Source organism: Antennarius striatus, chromosome 9, assembly GCF_040054535.1.
Source record: "Antennarius striatus isolate MH-2024 chromosome 9, ASM4005453v1, whole genome shotgun sequence".
Taxonomy (NCBI): Eukaryota; Metazoa; Chordata; class Actinopteri; order Lophiiformes; family Antennariidae; genus Antennarius; species Antennarius striatus.
The window spans coordinates 1,170,164-1,189,523 of record NC_090784.1 but is presented as its reverse complement, the minus strand read 5'-3'; the positions used below and the strand labels follow the sequence as shown (position 1 = coordinate 1,189,523).

At 41.5% G+C, this 19,360-nt stretch overlaps 1 protein-coding gene across 3 annotated transcripts in view; it reads right to left on the bottom strand.

Annotated features, from left to right (window-relative positions):
* tsnare1 (T-SNARE Domain Containing 1) overlaps positions 1 to 19,360 on the bottom strand; it is a 157,804-nt gene that overhangs the window by 40,232 nt on the left and 98,212 nt on the right. For 2 of the 3 annotated variants that reach the window (XM_068324312.1, XM_068324313.1), the window contains exons 9-11: positions 11,309 to 11,381; positions 5,918 to 6,000; positions 3,695 to 4,838 (exon numbers count right to left, since the gene is read on the bottom strand). In XM_068324312.1, the coding sequence (XP_068180413.1) occupies positions 4,575 to 4,838; positions 5,918 to 6,000; positions 11,309 to 11,381 (420 nt within the window). In that variant the 3' untranslated portion in view covers positions 3,695 to 4,574. Of the gene's footprint in view, positions 1 to 3,694; positions 4,839 to 5,917; positions 6,001 to 11,308; positions 11,382 to 19,360 lie in introns of those variants that run through there. The other variant, XM_068324314.1, reaches the window with a different exon arrangement.

Below are 19,360 nucleotides of genomic sequence, written 5' to 3'. Positions count from 1 at the left end.
CTTTTAATTTACCCATTGTCTGTAACTATATCAGTGCTGGACCTGATCTCAGCTGACATTGGACATTTGGAACAAACTGCACACACCGTTGGTTCATCATAGGACACACAGAAAAGCCATGCTATTAATTATTGTTATTCATAAACAAACAAACTAACCTATATTGTTGTAGACTCACACATTCACTATCTTTGTTTAAAACACAGCAAGGTGAGTTGTGATCATTCATCCACGCTCTTGTGCTACGATGAAAATGATTCAAAGCCTTGCTAAAGTAGAAAAGCCTGTATATCTAAATGTGTATCCCATAGGGGATGCTAATCACAGCTAAGTTATAATTGTAGTTGTATTCTTTTCAGTTTGTTTCTCAACTTTGTTCTCAGACCTCCTTTCTATCACTTCCACAGATAACCTGTCAGTCACACAGCGTGACGGCCGCTGTGATTACTTTTCTGCTTGGGATTCCTGATTCTGGATTCTCTGTTAATCAGGTTTCTGTAGGTGGTATTGTCAACAGTGTTCACCTCAAACATGCAATTTTTCATCTGTAATTGATTCATAATTGTGTTTTCAATGGAGTTTTCCAGACCCACAAAACATAAAAGATTCACTTCTCCTTTGTGACAAATCTGTATTTGTGGGGAGTTTTGGGGCTACTGTCACCATGAGAAATATGACTTTGATGATTGTCAGAATGCACTAACTTGTAATTAACCTATGGACCATAGGGGTAACAATACATTGGATTATGACTCTTACACTGACACTCAGTGTTTTTTGTATAGTTTGTATCTATTAATGGATCCATAGATGGATGGTGTACAATCTGTTATTCCACTGTGGTCTCAGTCTATTAGAAAATATTAAATTGGTAATCCTTCAGCTCAGGACACGTTTGAATTCACACTTTTACCAGAGATTTACTTTCCATTAATGCACCTTTAGTTAATTCCTATCTGTATTTAGAGCTGTCCACTGGGTTTAAAAGAACCTGGACAGATGGTAGTGTTAGGTCTGTAATAAGATACAATATATTTAAATAATGCTTTGTTTTATATTGAACATATTTTATGGGACATTATTTTGTCTTTCAGAAGTGCAAAGCTGTTTTTTTTTAATTGTTTTTTTGTAAAAAGACAAAGTAGGATTTCAGAATATTCAGAAAAAATGGCATTTTCTCCATTAGAAATGAAACATTCCGATCACAGGTTGTGAAACACACACTCCTATATTAATGACAAGTTTTAAACAAGCAGTCCTTCATAATATCACACAATAAATAAGTGTCTTTAAGGTTAAATTAAGTTCTGTGAGAAGTTCAGTAGGCGACACGGTGGTGGAGTCTGCATTCATTTCCATCCCATCCTCAGGACGTTATCCTCCACTAGAGTCCAGACTCACTTTGTGTCACTTTTTCTTTTTCTCCAACATGCCAGCAGCTCTGGCTGACCGGCGAGAGCCGGCCAGTGTTACACCAACCGGGGCAACTTCCAACATTGTCTCCACTCCATTTCCTTCAAAGCAGCATGAAGGAAGGAGTGACTGACCTGAAGCCGGGTGTCGCGGTCATTCGTCAGTATTAGTCCATCAGTCAGAGCTTTAACACTGATTAGGTTATTCTTTTTCATTACCTTATTTGTCAAAAGGGTAAAAATGTGTGTGTCTCTGTGTGTGTCATCTGCCAGACCCCTTCATTCACCAGGATTAGCCTTTTGTCATCTTTTCTCCCTCCTTCTTCCTCCGTTCCCATCTCCACTGATGTATACTAACCTCAATTAAGCCAGAGCAAAACTGTCTCCTATTGATTTAGTTTAAACTCCAAAGGATGTAGTCACCCACCAGGAGATCAATTTCAGCTCTGAAGATGGATGGATGTTTCAGTCTTAACAATTACATCAGATTAAATCAATACCTCTGGTGGGGTCTGCTTTTTATTTCTTTATTCACTTTTTTTAAACATTGAATGGGCTTCCACCCTTTGTTCACTGAAATACTAACACATCTGTTTCATTACCAACCATCTAGTGCAGCAATCAGCAACCAGTGTTCACTGTGGTCGGCTGAACACGGATGAGGTGATAAAACATCACCGCAGTGAGTGAAAATCACAGCGGGGGGGCTAATCCGCCTCTGGATAACGGATCAGAGATTCAATTTACTTTCAATGCAAAATGAACAGGCGAGGTGGAGCAGGACAAGAAAACCACCTCCGCTTTTAATTGACCATTGGAGGAAATGTGAAATGGTGCATGCAGGGCGACATCAGGGCGACATCAGGGCGACATCAGGGAGACATCAGGGAGACATCAGGGCGACATCAGGGCGACATCAGGGAGACATCAGGGCGACATCAGGGCGACATCAGGGCAACATCAGGGTGACTTCAGGGCGACGTCAGGGAGACATCAGGGCAACGTCAGGGAGAAATCAGGGCGAAGTCAGGGAGACATCAGAGCGACGTCAGGGAGACATCAGGGCGAAGTCAGGGAGACATCAGGGCGACGTCAGGGAGACATCAGGGTGAAGTCAGGGAGACATCAGGGCGACATCAGGGCGACGTCAGGGAGACGTCAGGGAGACATCAGGGCGACATCAGGGTGACTTCAGGGCGACGTCAGGGAGACATCAGGGCAACGTCAGGGAGAAATCAGGGCGACATCAGGGCGACGTCAGGGAGAAATCAGGGCGAAGTCAGGGAGACATCAGAGCGACGTCAGGGAGACATCAGGGCGAAGTCAGGGAGACATCAGGGCGACGTCAGGGAGACATCAGGGCGAAGTCAGGGAGACATCAGGGCGACGTCAGGGAGACGTCAGGGAGACATCAGGGCGACATCAGGGAGACATCAGGGCGAAGTCAGGGAGACATCAGGGAGACATCAGGGAGACATCAGGGAGACGTCAGGGAGACGTCAGGGAGACGTCAGGGCGACATCAGGGCGACATCAGGGTGACTTCAGGGCGACGTCAGGGAGACATCAGGGCGACATCAGGGCGACGTCAGGGAGACATCAGGGCGACATCAGGAGACATCAGGGCAAAGTCAGGGAGACATCAGGGAGACATCAGGGAGACATCAGGGAGAAATCAGGGAGACGTCAGGGAGACATCAGGGAGACATCAGGGAGACGTCAGGGCGAAGTCAGGGAGACATCAGGGCGAAGTCAGGGAGACATCAGGGAGACATCAGGGAGACGTCAGGGCGACGTCGGGGCGACGTCAGGGCGACATCGCTATAAGTCTCTTTCTGTCAACACCCCCTGCACGCTCACTGCTCTGATGAATTTTTATGTGATCAAAATAGTGCCATTAACTTCACACAACATTCACTTTGTAGTGGGTAAATATGAGCCGCTCACTCTTCCCAGCTGCCCTAAATTGTAATTAAGCTGGGCGATTCAGGGGTATTAGCGTACCTGACTGAAGTCCAACCAAACACTGGACCTTCACATTTAGTCTAATTTAATTTCAGATTGGTGCGGACATAAAGTTCATACGGCCCCCAGTCACGGATCATTCTGACTGATCTAAATAAGCAAACACAAGAACAAGGACCTTAATTTAATCATAATATACATTGAATTTCTCTGTGCAGCTCTAAACAGAATCAACACTTAAACAGTGTTTAATTAAAGTTGTGATACAATCCTTTAGGACATTTAGACAGCAGATATTCAAAACAAACGGGCTTAGATTAAACTTTTATTGGCAATAACAATTATGTCAGAGTGAATCTGGCAAAAAAAACAAAACAAGACACCTAAAGGTTATTTTCAAGAGTGCTCAGTGTGCTGAGGTTGCATTTTTGCTGCAGTAAAAGCCCCAAACGTGGATGTGTGTCTGCTAAAGGACAGAAAATAAAAGTAGGAAGGGCGCTTCCACAGTTAAGCACTGAATACAATTAGTGTCGGCTGAAAAGTGAGGGCTGAAAGCTGTTTAACAGTATTAATCCCCAAAGGGAAATTAGGATTCCACTCCACACACAGGTTAGCAGTTAAACAGTAACTAATTAAAACAACTGAACTGCTAGTTAGAACCAAAATCATTTCAACCAAATGTCAAACTTTAAATGGATCCGAAGTCCAGCTGGCTGCTTGGAACCGGCACGGTTTAAAATATCAACATCAGTCCAGATATTTCTGTGAAGCTGGATTCATTTAACCTGATTTTATCAGTTCAGGATCAGCTAAACCTGACTTTGTGTCAGATTTTGCTGTAAAATTAAGAAGTAAAATGACAAAACATATTGGCTTTAACAGAAATGAAACTTGACCATTTACCATTTTGAAACCTGATGACAGAAATATTTAGGATTGAGAACAATTGAGAGCCATGAAAACTATAGCAGATGAAACGTTCAGGCAGTTGATCAGTGTTAACTAACAGGAGTCACCAGTGAAGTTCATTTGCAGTAAGAAAACAGTGAATTGTCCTTTGAAATAAACGTGTAAAAACCATTGAAGTGAAGCCTTTGAATACTGTGTTCTGTTGTCCTGTACCTGGTGGACACAGGTGAAGAGTGTGTACTCTAGCACCTGGAGGTAACATATCTGTTGAACAGTGACTTCCTGGAAGTCATAGCAATGCACTAGACCTCTGATGAAGTGTTGGTTGAAACAGACCTACTAAAGGTGTAGTAGTCACAGGGTTGTCAGTAGTTTTGTGCCTGCAGTAGATGGCAGCTGTAGCACAGAGAACTACTTCCCTCAAACGTGTCCGTGCCTCCGTCTGACTGTCTGTGTGTCTTTCCTCTTCTTTGTTGCCTCTGCAAAGGCAGCGGCTGTCGGATTGGGGGTGAGCTAAATTGCTCAGTGTGAGTTTGGTCACGGCTGAGCTCTCCTTGAGATAATGAAATGACAATTAATGGGAAAGCTGTTGCCAGTCGCTCATTTGTTCTCTCACTAATAGAGCAGCAGCGTGAGGCGACAGGAAGAAACCGCAATCACCACCGACTCTAGAAACTGCCCAGCAATCATTTTCATATTGAATAGCTGCTGATACGATGTCGAAAATCCATGCAAATACAGAAAAAGAATTAAGTTAAAGTAAGCATCAGATTAAAATACCTCATAGCTGAATAATTATGGATGTCTACCTTAAACTGGTTGTTTCAAAGACAGTTTCTATTAACGATCTAATGAGTTCAATAGTCTGCCTTCATGTGTTTCACGTAGCATTCAGAAACATCTTGAAAGCTTTACCCATGTGAAAAAGCAATATATTCTTCATTAACTCAGTGACACAGATAGTCGATATATTATTTACCATCGCCACAGGCCTACACAGCACAGGGCCACTCTGGTTCTGGCCTACTGAGATGGTTCTTGACAGAACGGCAGAAGACACGTAAATTTCCTTGAGAAGAAGGAGCGAAAGCAAACCCCTGGGCGTCTCATAAAACGTCTCTCCAATATGTGCTGTGAAGTGGTCATTTTAGCCATTCCAACAACCAAAGGAAAAAAAAATCTCCTATTTAATTTCTTGCTGCATTTGTTGCCCATAAAATTATTTTTTTTCTCTTTAAGTCAATACACTTGCAGGATAAAATTGCACTTTTACAACCACTGTCTTGGCAGAAGTAGGACTTTCTCATGGAGCTGGAATTATATATGTGGCTTTGTGGTTTTATAAGACTCCAGGCAAGCAGTTGTGTTGTCTGTTTCTAAAGACAATTAATTTAACTGAAGGCAAAGCTAGTAAAGTATGACATGAAATTACATCACTTTTGTTATTATGCTAGTGGGGGATGTGATAAAGCTGTGTAATCTAGTTAGCAAAGTCCCTGTTTGCATGGCTGATCACACTAAGCTCCTTGTGACCGAATTACCATTGAAAGCTCAATCAACTACACAAAATTGAAACTGAAAAATAAAATGCAGAGAATGAACCACTCTGGAGTGAAAGGCGATTTGCTGTACCTGGTATTGATTGGCCTTTGCAAGTTCCTGATTGGCTGAGTCTACGTTGGATGATGCAGTCTGGATGTAATCTTCAATGCTGTCTGAGGAAATGGAAGAAAAGTTTGTTTGTCACATTTATTCCAAACCTCGACCACAATGTGTTGATGACATGCCTTCTAATTCATGATTGAACACACTTTATCAAACTGGTATGATTTAGAAAATGCATTTTCAAACCAACAGCATTAAGATTTCAACACAAATCTAGAGCAGCTACTGAATGCCATTGATATCCTAACAAAATCCATAAAGAGATCATTTGAGCAAAACTACATACAAATCTTCGAACATGAGAAAACACACCTGGACTTACGAGAATAAATTGATTTTATAAAGTGCATTTACAAAAACCTTTGTTTCACATATATGATGCCTTGCTATGAAATTACAAATGAAACATTTGCATTGCAACATATTTTTTTACATCCTATTGGTCGCTGTGAGTCCATAGATTTCAGCAACACTTAAATTGTATTTTCACAGTGCTTGATCTCAGCGATAAGATAATCTAATAATTAATGCAGGATTTATTGAAGTGTTGTGGAATATAGTGGAAACCATCAAAGTGTATTGTGGATTATTCTTGTACAGATATGCTGGAACGACATACAGAGTGCAGCTTCTGTTTGGTAAGAATTGTGTGGGACCCCCCCCCCACTGCTTTGTACTGCTGTATGTGGAAAAATACAAAACAAAGCCACCTGTAGAACTGTTGTGTCTGTCCCTCCCTACAGATATATTTCCACCTTACCACCTCATTTTTGAAATTCTTTACCTGTCCACCAGATGGCGCATCCTTGCACCTGTTTCATTCACCAGATTTCAAGTGTTCTACAGCATTTTCCCTCCGGCTATGTTATTTAATAGTCACACCCTCGTCCTTGTTACACACCACCATTTATTTGCCCCACCTCTCTGTTCACTGTATCGGCTTTGAACTGACTGAACCTGAGGAGGTTTTGTTGGACTGTGTGTAACAGGCTGAATGTTGCCGTGGTTACCCTGGACATCAGGGGGCTTAAAGCCCTCATATAACAGAGTATAGATGTTCACAAATCTACAAAGGCACTTGTTCTACAAACTCTTCTCAATAACCACATGTGAATATACAGTAGTTTCATTATCACCAGTAGTAACATTGAGTCAAGAACAAATCTGAAGAATATTTACAAGAAAAATATATTTCTATCAATTTCTTTTTTCTGATATCCAGAAATGGAACTCCACCTGGTCTCCTCTGACCTCACCACAGACTCATCAATAAATGAATCTTCTCCCTTCTAAAGGCTCAACCTGCTGAATCATCCAGACCACAATAAAAGGATGAGATGTTGACATTGTGTGAATGCAGACACTCAACCCTGACAGCACAATGAATGACATTTCTCAAGGCCTATTGGTGTAAAACGTAATGGAATTGACTAAAAGAGCCAATACACATACTGTCTAATTCCCTGGATCCTTTTTACCAAAGTTTATCTGCATGTACTAACAACTATATATTAATTATTAGTGTTATTGATTTTGGTGCCACAAAAGCGAAAATGAGGTTACTATTAAGAGACGTGTTTGTATCGTGACCTCTCACCATTACATATTGGTACTAACACTGGTTGAAAACCAACTTTATATCTGCTTAAGACCTAAAAACAGAGGGAGAAATCAGATTAAACTGATGTCTGTTCATTCTTTTTATTTTTCTTCAAATTTTTTTTTGCACCAGAGTTCAGGGTGCTGTTCTTTCCTTTATAATACATATTTCTGTTGGATCTTAACTTAAATATCTAAAAAGGTTAGTCCCAGATGCACTTGAAATTTTGCTTTCCTGTATTTACAATCAGTGACCTGATCAGTGATCAGTCAGTAGCGGTCAGACGCTGACCACAGCTAGAGGGAAGCTTTTGTTTTTGTTTTGTTTTTTCCCGTATTGTAAATGTTATAAACCCATTTTATACGTGTATAAGGTCATGTAGCTTCATGTATACAGAAGATCAGGGCTGAAATGATAAGTGAAGAGAAGATATTTGTGTTTTTCAAGTTCTAAAACAGTTCAATGAGCATGTTTGTGATTTGTATTACAATACATATATTTTCAATTCCATTTTATTTGTTTATATGTTGTCCCGATATGTCAAAGAAGTAGGTTATAGTAAAGTAATAACTATCTCTTCAAAAAGATGACGTTGTGCTGAAGAAAAAGATACCAAGCATAAGTGTGTTAAACATTTGTTTTCATGTGGTATACAGTATAGAGGTACATAAGATGGCTAAAATAGGCTGAGGGCGCTGAGGTTAGTCTATGTGTTTACGTACAGCCTCATGAACCTGTGAAGGTGGCTGATGGTTGTTTCACACAACATTATTTAGAAAGTACTTTGAAGGAAGCTGCAGTTGCTTTCTATTTGAAATGCCTACTGGGCCACAGGAACACTGAATACTAATGTTGATTACCATACACTGATTTTATTTTTTTGATGGTCAAGAGAAGTTTGAATTTAAGACGTAACTGAATGAGGATTGACCCTCTGACTTGGTTTGGTGGGGTTTCCTAAGAGGAGGATGTAAAGGACCTCCATAGCTGCTTTAATGCGATGGCGCAGTGACTGCTCTCTCCTCATGATCTCCTCACACTATCAATCCATCTGTATCTATGCTGTCATTCTTTTAGGTCAGTGCACAGCATTCATATCAATTGTTGAGGGTTAGAATGAAGATTGAGTGGCCAATCAAAAGTGTTGGAGCCCAGCCTCTCCACCATAACAGCCTGGAACAACACCTCCATTACTGCTGATGCGGCCAATCATCAACCTCTTTATGCTGCCAGTAGTGAGCCGGTAGTGAGCAAGACCTCCACATATTCAACCCTTCACGTCTGGCGTTATGTCACGTTATAAACAAGAAGCCTTTTTCAGGATACAAGAACACATGGAATGTCATCTTTGTGTGTGATTCACTCCAACAGTCCAAACACCAACCAGACACATTCAAAGTCCACCTACAGCTGCAGGAGTGGAGCAGGTCTCTATACGGTTCAATCAGATCATATTTTATTCACCCTGTAAATCAAAAAGCACACATGCTTGTGATTTGTGCCAATAATGAAGTCTTTTTGTCTTCCTACTAAACCAATCTGCTGATGGAGCATCTGGACTGATGGCTCTGATGTGGTGTACCTTTAGCCTGAATGGATGGGCCATAAAAACACGAATCCTTCTCCTCTGGGCCTACTCGTTCTTCGTATTATTTGCTGTTTTTGCCTCGAGCACCACATCAAGATCACTACTACGTATTTTTCATATCAGCCTATATGCACAAGGAAGCCTTGTTTGGAAAAGGCCAGAGGCACTTCCAGTGCGTTTCTTTTTAATGTGGAGAGCTTCATTATTACAGAACTGAGCTGATGAGACTGGACGTCTGCTGTAAGAACATTTTTGACAAAGAAATAAAAAGCTGCATTCTATTAAAAAAATAATCACATTGCAGTGCATGAATGTGCTGACACAGTACTGTTGTATTATCAGAATATTAATACATTAAAATTGTTGTAGAGCAGAGAACATCAGTGCTCATGTTTTGTTTTTTTCCGTCATTGTGTGCATTATCTAGTTGTGATGATCTGTGTCTGTCTTGCTTTTGTCTTTTATTTATTGGTTTTCATTCTATGTATATTTCTGGTTTTCGGTTCCTGCCGTCTTCTGGATTCGCTGCACCTGGTCTTGTTTCCCTGATTGCCTCATTTAGTGTTCAACCAATCAGTGTTTAGTTCTTCCCAGTGTTCACTCCCACACAACGTGCGGATGATTACTTTCACCTGAACCTAATTTAGCACCCTGGCCTGCGTATTTAAAGCCCTCCTCTTCACTTCAGCCTGTGTAATTCAGTGTAGTTCAGTATTCATGTGAGCCAATCGTTGGTGTTACTCCTCAACCGCTTCTGTACGACCACAAGTTTGCTTTGCCTTGTCCGTTCGATTGTCGTCTTCCATGCCCTGTGTATGACCTGTGGCCGGTCTGCTGGATTACAGTTCTGCCTGTCTCCTTTGAACCATCCTGTTCCTGTTCACCTGGTTTGGACCCCTGCCTGGACCGGATGTCCCTCTGGGGCTGTAATCTCTGTGCTTCCCTGGTTTTGACAATGGACTGATTAAAGGTTTTTTGATTTAGTGACACTTTGATTCTCTCGCCTGGTTCCTTTGGAATCTGTAAGACTAGTGTTCTACATCTACATCTTAGCAGCTGAGAAAACAGTAACAAAGACCTGTTTTCAAAATCTAAAGACCATCTACATTATACTGCTAGAAGGATGCAGGCAAAAGGACAGTCTACAGCAAAAAGGCAGTAATTAGCTAAAGATATTGCTTCAATCACTCATCACACACACACACACACACACACACACACACACACACACACACACACACACACACACACCCATCTGTACAGTCCACCATAAATCTGAATGTCCATAAAGTATTTATTACTGTCCTATTAATCCCCAGAATGTGTTAACCCCAGCTCTCTCCTACTGGCTCTACGTTCTTTTTGCCCTAACCTTTGATTGCGTTATCTAAGTAGATCTACACTTGGTACAAAAGTTATCTATAAATGATCTATAGAATTTGTGTTTGAGGACATTAAACCTTTGTTTGTTTGGACTGGATTACGTTAAGAAGGGAGTATGGTTTTCCTAATTTATTCTGCTAGACATGCCACGATGTTATTTTTCTGGTGTTCTACACGACATGAATCAGCATCACTAAAATAAATATGACTGACACATTGTACAACTCATTGCAAATTGTCAAAGTGATATTAATCAGATTACACAACAATGCTGTTCATTTTATGGACACTATTAGTATTGGACTGATTGCTGCCAGTTTCTGACATTTGTTCACGACATTCCTTCTATTTGTGTTTCTTAAGCTATTTAACATCCATTGTTGGGAAGGGTAGTTTCAATCCGTCACAACTTTCATTTCACTTTGCGTGTTTGTTAAAGATTATTGAATAAAAGTAAGTAGTGTTATGTGCTGAGCCTGACACATAACAGCAGCAAAGCAGCAATGTCTGGCAGTAAAGGGCTCTAGGTTTGACTCTCATCGACCAGGTTGATCACCGTGGGCTAACCGTTAGCAGAGGTCAGGGTGTCACAGTGGACTTTCTCTTACTGGCTTTTCATCTACGAACGCCATCGTGGTGATGTTGAGGATGAAAAGGTGTGTTTTCCATGTCAAGCCCATGTTGTTAGTCAAGCACATCAAATAAAGACATGACCACTCAGGTCATGTTTCCTCATTGGGGTGAACCGGCCAAATGACACTCAACACAAACAGAAACAGGGTCGTACCTATGGCGTCTCCTTGTTCGTGGACCATACTGGCCAGATCCTTCATGATTTGATTGACGTCCAGCATGTCTCTCTGAGGAGAAGAGAAACCATCTATTTAACAGTCAGTGAGCGAACTGTGTCTGGATAACACGCTAGAAATGAGTGAAACTCTAAACCATGACTTATCAGTCATTTGATACTCTTGCCATCAACTCTAATAAATGCCTTTAATAACAATTAATCGCTATACCTCCAATGGGAGGGAGCCCCATTGGTTTTCACTGCAGCTGAACCTACAAAAAATGAACAGTTTTCCTCATCAAGTTTTAATAACTGTCCACGATTTGTTCCAGATTGTGTGGTAGTTATTAAGGGACAGTTTGCTTTTCATTACTTGAGAATTCAAGAACTGCATTGATAAGTTTATTTACCATTCAAATTTTTACCATATATACAGATATATACAGTACATATACAGTATATACTATACAAGGTGTCCCAAAAAGGAGTTCCATCAAGAACCAACGACACGAGTTACCATCAGTTGAATTGAAGCTGTTACTGATGTCCAGGAGACCACGCCCATCGACCAGCCCCAGGAAGGAAGACAAACTAGACCTGGTTTGCAATCATCGAAAGTGTGTACACAGTTTTAAGGACGTCCCGAGTCACACACACACACACACACACACACACACACACACACACACACACACACACACACACACACACACACACACACACACACACACACACACACACACACACACACATCCTCACATGCATATTTTTGAAGCCTAAGACGACTGGAATCCTCTCCCCACGTTCCCATCTCGGGGACTCAAACCCAAGGTGTAACTGTGGAGTGACCAGTTCATCTGAGCTGCGTGTTTCTGGAGGTGGGGGGGTGGAACCCGTCAGAACCCACAGACACGGGGAGGACACGCAAACTCCACACAGAAAGAAATCCAACCTAGAACCTTCTTTCTGTGAGGCAGAATACATTGGCGGAAAGACATATTGACTATGTCTACGTGGGGGATTTATTTTATCCCAAAAGTATTCAATTTACTGAAAATAAGAACAAATTAGTCAAAGTTGTTGAGCGATTATTTCTGTCAGGGCGCAGAGCGATCTGGGGCAGATGACCCTCCACAGTCTCCAAGCTTTGACCTGCTCTGGGTGTTTCTGCTCACAGCCATTAGAACGCTAATGAAACCCGTGTGTCTGCTGCCCCCCTCATCTCTGGAGCTCCATGTAAACACAGCTGAGTTCAACAGACTGCCCCCCCCCCACCACAGGTGGAGATCGCTCTGGAATCTGGCATTCTGTCACCGGGAGGAAACAAAACAAACTCAGCCCTTTCAAACCCTGCAATTATATATTTTTTAATGTATGTATTTATTTACTTATTTAAGTTTTCATTTAACTTTGGGTAACTGTCTGTCGTGCTGTGATAGAATGACAGTTTTATTTTACCTGGCAAAGCATTGGGCAATCAAGTCTAATTTGATCATAGAGACGGATCCGTGTGTAACCGGCATCACCCACGGTGTGGAGGAGAACCGTGGAGGATGACACACAGTGATGACAGATGTGATGGGACGGGGCCCCGGCCTGAGGCCTGGTGCTTGGCCAGGGTTCAGTCCAACACTGTGCCCTTTTCCATGTTTCATGGGCCAATCCAGCAGCCACTGCATTCTGGCACTGGGCTGGAAAACTATCATGTACCCAACGACAGGTCAGACGCTCTCAATGTTTCAGGTAATAATTAGAGATTAAAACTTGTGTGTGCAGCAATGTGGTATTAGGATGATGTCATAACTTCAATGATCTAATGTCTAAAAGTTTCTTAAAAGCAATGACTATAGCTGATCAATATGAGGATTGATAAATGTGACAGAGAAGCAAGGCAAAATGGTGTAAACCAATATTTTCATAATTTTCACAATGTCCTAAACTGCCAACACTAAAAATTTAGATGAACACAGTATTTAGAGAAAGAAGTATTCAATACTGACATGAGATTTACCTTAAATAGCAATCAGTCACAATACCACAAAATAAGAAGTAAAACAAAAAAATAAAAAGAACAACAAAGTAAAAATAGTTGTGAAGCCCCCCATCCAGAAAAAAACCAATGTTCAGACAAACATCATCCAAAAGGTGTTCAAAAACTGTTCCTGTAGGATCGATACGTAACGCTGGAAACAACAAAGACGAGTTGGGAATTTACCAACAATACAAAAACACATGTTCAATTCAAAGAAGACCCACCTGCTCCATTATCTGTGACATATTCAATCAGGAGATCATCTGAAGGGAAACAGGTCATTACTTTTCATTGATCCCCCCCCCGTCAGGGGGCGGTCTCTACATCTGACCCTGACCTCACATTTCGCTGAGGGACGCGTCTATAAAAGGAGAATGAGCCGTTTTGTGTTCCACTCAACGTCCTGACGGCAGTAAATGAATCCTATCGGTCCTCCCTGGTCTGACCCCCCCGCCCCCCACCCCCCCGATCTCCTGACGCCTCCTGCCAATCCTGTCTGCTGTTATTATGTACGACTGATGAAAACAACATCCTAGAATAAATGAAAAGCTCCAAGGGTCTGAAAATTTCCATAAAACTTAAATGTCAACCTGTGACTCAGACATCTGTTGGATCTAATGGGGGGGGGCTACGGTTAAGGCAACACAAACACAATTAAATCTGACGGCAAGTCATGAACAGCCACAAAAACAGCCGCTCAGCATCGTCTGCCTGACGCCTCCGCCCCAGCAGCGCGTCTGATTGGACGATGGATCTGAGACAGCGGCGGTGTGAAGCACACACGTGTTTTTGTTAGCCTGACTTACACAAGTCTGGATTCTGACTCTAACCCAACACAACTGTTCGTCTCTAACGCACAATTAAACATCCAGTGCATTTAATATTCATGTAATATGGTCAACTTTTCTTTGGATTCTATTGATCCATGAATGAAGCGATTAGGAAAATGGATGGATGGATGAATGGATGGATGGATGGATGGATGGATGAATGGATGGATGGATGGATGGATGGATGAATAGATGGATGGATGGATGGATGGATGGATGGATGGATGGATGGTTGGATGGATGGATGGATGGATGGCTCTGTGTAAGAGGGAAGCTACACCCTGGATGAGATGATACCTCATCACAGGGCATGAGGAGGTGATTTATTTTTATTGATTTTTGTCCCGTTTTGATCATCACAGTATCAGGATTTTATTTTGAATGTATTTATTTTATTTATTTTTTGTTACACAAAATCCAGTTTGGGTTATCTTGAAAGGTGGACTGTGTCCCAGTGAAGAAACCGTCACATCGTAGGGTTAATCGTAGATATGTATGATGATCAAAACCAGGAAGCATGACCTGAATGTCTGTCCATAGAGCAGGATGGAGGCAGTGAGCTCTGCAGTCTGCTGTTCATATGGATCCTGTGTGTGGAGTCTGGAGGTGTGGCCCCCCAGCACAGCATCCTGAGCCTCTGAAACGTGAATCAGCTTCAGCAGTGAAACATGATTCAGTTTGCAAGTCAGCCAAAAGGAGGAAAAGTGCTGATAGACAGCACAGACTGATGTGTGTGTGTGTGTGTGTGTGTGTGTGTGTGTGTGTGTGTGTGTGTGTGTGTGTGTGTGTGTGTGTGTGTGTGTGTGTGTGTGTGTGTGTGTGTGTGTGAACTAACAATTTCACTACGGGGATTATTAAAGTTAACTTTTAAATAAATTAAACAACATTCATTCGGAAACATCAAACATGAGTCACCTGCTGATTTTACTGCACACTATTTTACTATTTCACTATTTCACTATTCTTCCACCTGTGAATGACGGCTCATTACTACTAATGTAAAGTACTATACAGAAGCACTCGTGCCTCCAGAAGAGTTCACGTTCTTTTCCACGCTTTGAATGAGACTCAGCTGGAGAAGTTTCAGGAGCACATCAAGCGACTCTTTCAGGTTACTTGTGATTTGATGGTGTTTACTGACACGTCCACCCTCCACAGGCACATTACTCATCATCCACTGTCAACCCTGGTCACTTCAAGTCCCTGTTGTTCACTGCGTACTTGGTGAATCCATAGCCTGGGAGGCAGTAAAGCGTCTCTTTACTATGAGCCAGGAGTTCAGCTCCATTCTGAATATGGATCAGCCTCAGATGAACTCAGTTGAAGAAAGCAAAATCTTTATGTAAAAACCCACATGGTGAGTCACAAAGGAATCACAGTTCACACATTAATTTAGTTTTGTTCAACCCCGATGACATCACGTCTGGAAACAAGGAACCTCCTTCAACATTAAACTAAGGTTATCATCTGGACCTCCTAGAACCGTCAGCAGCCTGACCCAAGAACTCAGGTCCCTGCTGCTGGATTAGCACGGTAAGGAGTCTGGTCTAGGACTTGGTCCTGGTGTTCAGTACATGCAAAACAAGTCATTATTTTCTAATCTTGCATCCTGCACATATTTGAGATTTGTGATCCGAGACAAGATTATCTGGGAATTTCTCCCTTATATTCATGATAAAACAAATCACCTGATTTTAAAACACAAGCAGTGCCCAAAAAAACAGGCAAACAGATTAGAAAGCTGTGGGTAGTTTGTTTTGTGATGGTTATTCAAATCCAGCTCTCAAACAGGATTATGATTTATATATTTTTAATATATTTTTAAAAATTAAACATGTATTTTTATATATATTTCTTATTTTTAATAATATTATATTTAATAAATATATATTTTTTAATATGATTTCTTTTTTATGGTAAACAGAAAAATAGTTAAGTTGTTATGTATATTTTTTCAACTTAATTTGTATTTTGGAGCAAAGGGAGTTTAATGCCTGTTATGTTGTTGTAGTTCATAAATGAAAGACCAACAAACGCGTTTGTCACATTGTGGTCCAATCACGTTACGGTATACGACTGTCTAAGTACATACGTTAATCAGACAATGTGATGCAGATTATAAAAGCATTCTGGTGAAGATATGGATGATCAAAGTGGCTCCCCACCCCCAACAGACGCTCACTCTCTTTGATAAGTGTGCTTAACGCTGATATGAAATTCTCCCCACATCTAGCCGAGCCCAGAGGCATTGGGCAACAGGACGCAGTGTCACTGCCACAGCAGAAAAACTGTTAAGGAGATTTACTCGTGTGCTTACTGGTGCGAAAAGGGGGATGGAAAAAGATGATGACATTTTTTCCTACAGCAACAGCATGAAAGACATCTCTTTTTTACCCTTTACTGAATAAACGGTTTATAAATGTAAAATCATGTTTCTTCTCTGGCAGTAGCCCAATGACTGACCCCCCCCCCAGAATGGAAGAAGAGACAGAACCTGAAGGGCAGCAAAGATATTAGATTAGATTAGATTAGGACTAAAGACAGTTTGTGAGGCTCAAACAGGGTTTCCAACTAACAAGGATAGAGGCGACTAATGGGGTTCACTCCCATTAATGCTGTTGAATAGGACTGTGTGTGTGTGTGTGTGTGTGTGTGTGTGTGTGTGTGTGTGTGTGTGTGTGTGTGTGTGTGTGTGTGTGTGTGTGTGTGTGTGTGTGTGTGTGAGTGTGTGTGTTTGCTTCACAAAATGATCATTGAGAGGAACGCCTGAGGAGAGTGTGTGTTGAGTCCCTGCAGACGATATCTTGTAATGTCTGTGGGCCGTCTCACCATGTCCTGACAAATACAGGAACTTGTTTTGACGTGTCTCCCATCGTGACACGCACTGCCTGTGGACCAATAGGAGCGCGGGACCATTACCGGACCAGTGAGAGCACTGTTGGTGTAGTGAGGTGTGACTGTGAAACACAGGAAAGGTCAAAGCGTTTTACATCCCTAAAGGAGTTTGTGTGTCCCTCCATACAGGTCTGGCTTCTGATAGGATTACACAGAACACCCACAGGACACCCACAGGACACCCACAGGACACCCACAGGACACCCACAGGACACCCACAGGACACCCACAGGACACCCACAGGACACCCACAGGACACCCACAGGACACCCACAGGACTAAGGCTCAGGAGCATCAGAAGAAGGGTTGACATCCAAAACGTGAATTATTTAATTTGATTCTGAGTCCATCAGTACGTAACACCAGATCAGTCATGTCCATGACTCTTTTATACCTCACAGGTACACATTAGTGTGTGTGTGTGTGTGTGTGTGTGTGTGTGTGTGTGTGTGTGTGTGTGTGTGTGTGTGTGTGTGTGTGTGTGTGTGTGTGTGTGTGTGTGTGTGTGTGTGTGTGTGTGTGTGTGTGTGTGTGTGTGTGTGATTGATTTTCCAGGAAAACACCCAAACTTACATCCGTTGTTTGGTCATCATTTATCTTCTGGCTGAAACAACCCCTGGACCAATGTCACTCGACCCTTATCCTGTCCATCGTGTTTTATTCTTGTTTAACTCTACCCTGTCTTTGTTTTTATTGTGCTTTTGGATTCCAGTTGTCCTAATTGTTCTGTTTATACACATTTCAGCTTCATTATTATCAACTTCAGATTTCTCGGTCATCATCTTTCTATATTTTGTCAGCTCTTTTTAGGACTTCAAGAAGATTCTTTGTTGTGGTGCACATTGACCTATACCGTACTCATATGTATGGACGTTTGCTCCTGCCCACACTATTTACAGGTGTAACAATGTGTGTTTGTCAATGCCGGATAAAACTTTCCCTATATGTAGCCAGAATTCAGACTGGAGGAATCTGAGCTATAGGGATGTTTCAAGTTGTCATTGTTTGTTAGGAGGATAAAACAGGGTCAGTCATTTTAATTACAATTTTAATCAAACCTCAGTCCTCCGTGTTTTTGCTTTGCAGACAAGATAGCAGTAATGATGTTGTTGTTTTAAAATTTTGAGTTAGAAAAGTGATTATTTCACTAGATTAAGTTCTCATGTTCAGTTCCAGTGGCAGGTGGCAGCTCATTAACGGGATACGCTAACATTGTTAATGTGATTACACCTACAGTGTTTACATGTGCTCATTATGTCCATTGTTTTCTTGTTAGAGTTACTTCAGCAGTTATTACAAACTGACATTAGTACCTAGTGGAAAGTCAAGCTTGACCAGAATATCAACACTTGGCAGACAGCTGGAGTCGGTATCTCAGTCGGTATCTAACATCTCATGATGTTCTCTTCAGTTTGTAAAGATAAGAAAGCATTTTGTTTTTAACCACGATTAATAACACATACTCTGACTATCAGATACGTTTCATTCTGATTTTTTTTGAACGAAGTCTTGCTGGTTTTAAAGTGAACTATCTTTTTCTGTTGTTTCCAGTTTCCTGCCTGAGCCAAGGGTAAAGTTAGCGGACAGACTGTCCTGACGATGCATTGGTAGGACAGACACGCTTTGCTTGGGGCCTTCTGTTTTCTCCTTTTACTGATCCAGGTGTTCAGATTCCCCTTGAAAGCTGTCCTCTGTCGTGCTCTGAGCTTTTCTTTTATGAATTCATTTTTGATTAAATGATCCCTGGTGCCAAAGCTTATAAAGTGCAGTTTAGAGGTGACAGTCTAACAGATGACGGAAATGTGTAGAAAGGGCTGCAGCGGCTAGATGCTAACACTCTGATGTATAAACTTGCCAGAACATGTGGAAAAATATAAAGATGAGTGTCCAACTATTACATTACTGTACTCTGGGGGATATCAAAGCGGCCAACACTGGGCAATTATTCCAATCCAGCTCATACAGTTCCTTCCCCCGTCTGTAAATATAGTTGTGTTTGCTGGACTTTCATTACGATGTGCACAAAAGTGCACCTACATATAGATGCATACGCCTTAAGCATCCTTATTCATATACTGAGAACAGATTATTCCCAGAGAACACAAAAATAAAAGGTAGATAACAATCCAAGAAACCCAACATCCAAGTTCACTATGTTCAAGCATGTGCTCAATACTGTTACATCATCCACAGGAAACAAGCGGGGCCACACATTTGTTTGTTCCAATTATGATCACATCATTAAAACATAAGCTGAATCCTGTAACGTGTTTCCAGTAAAATCAAACTGTA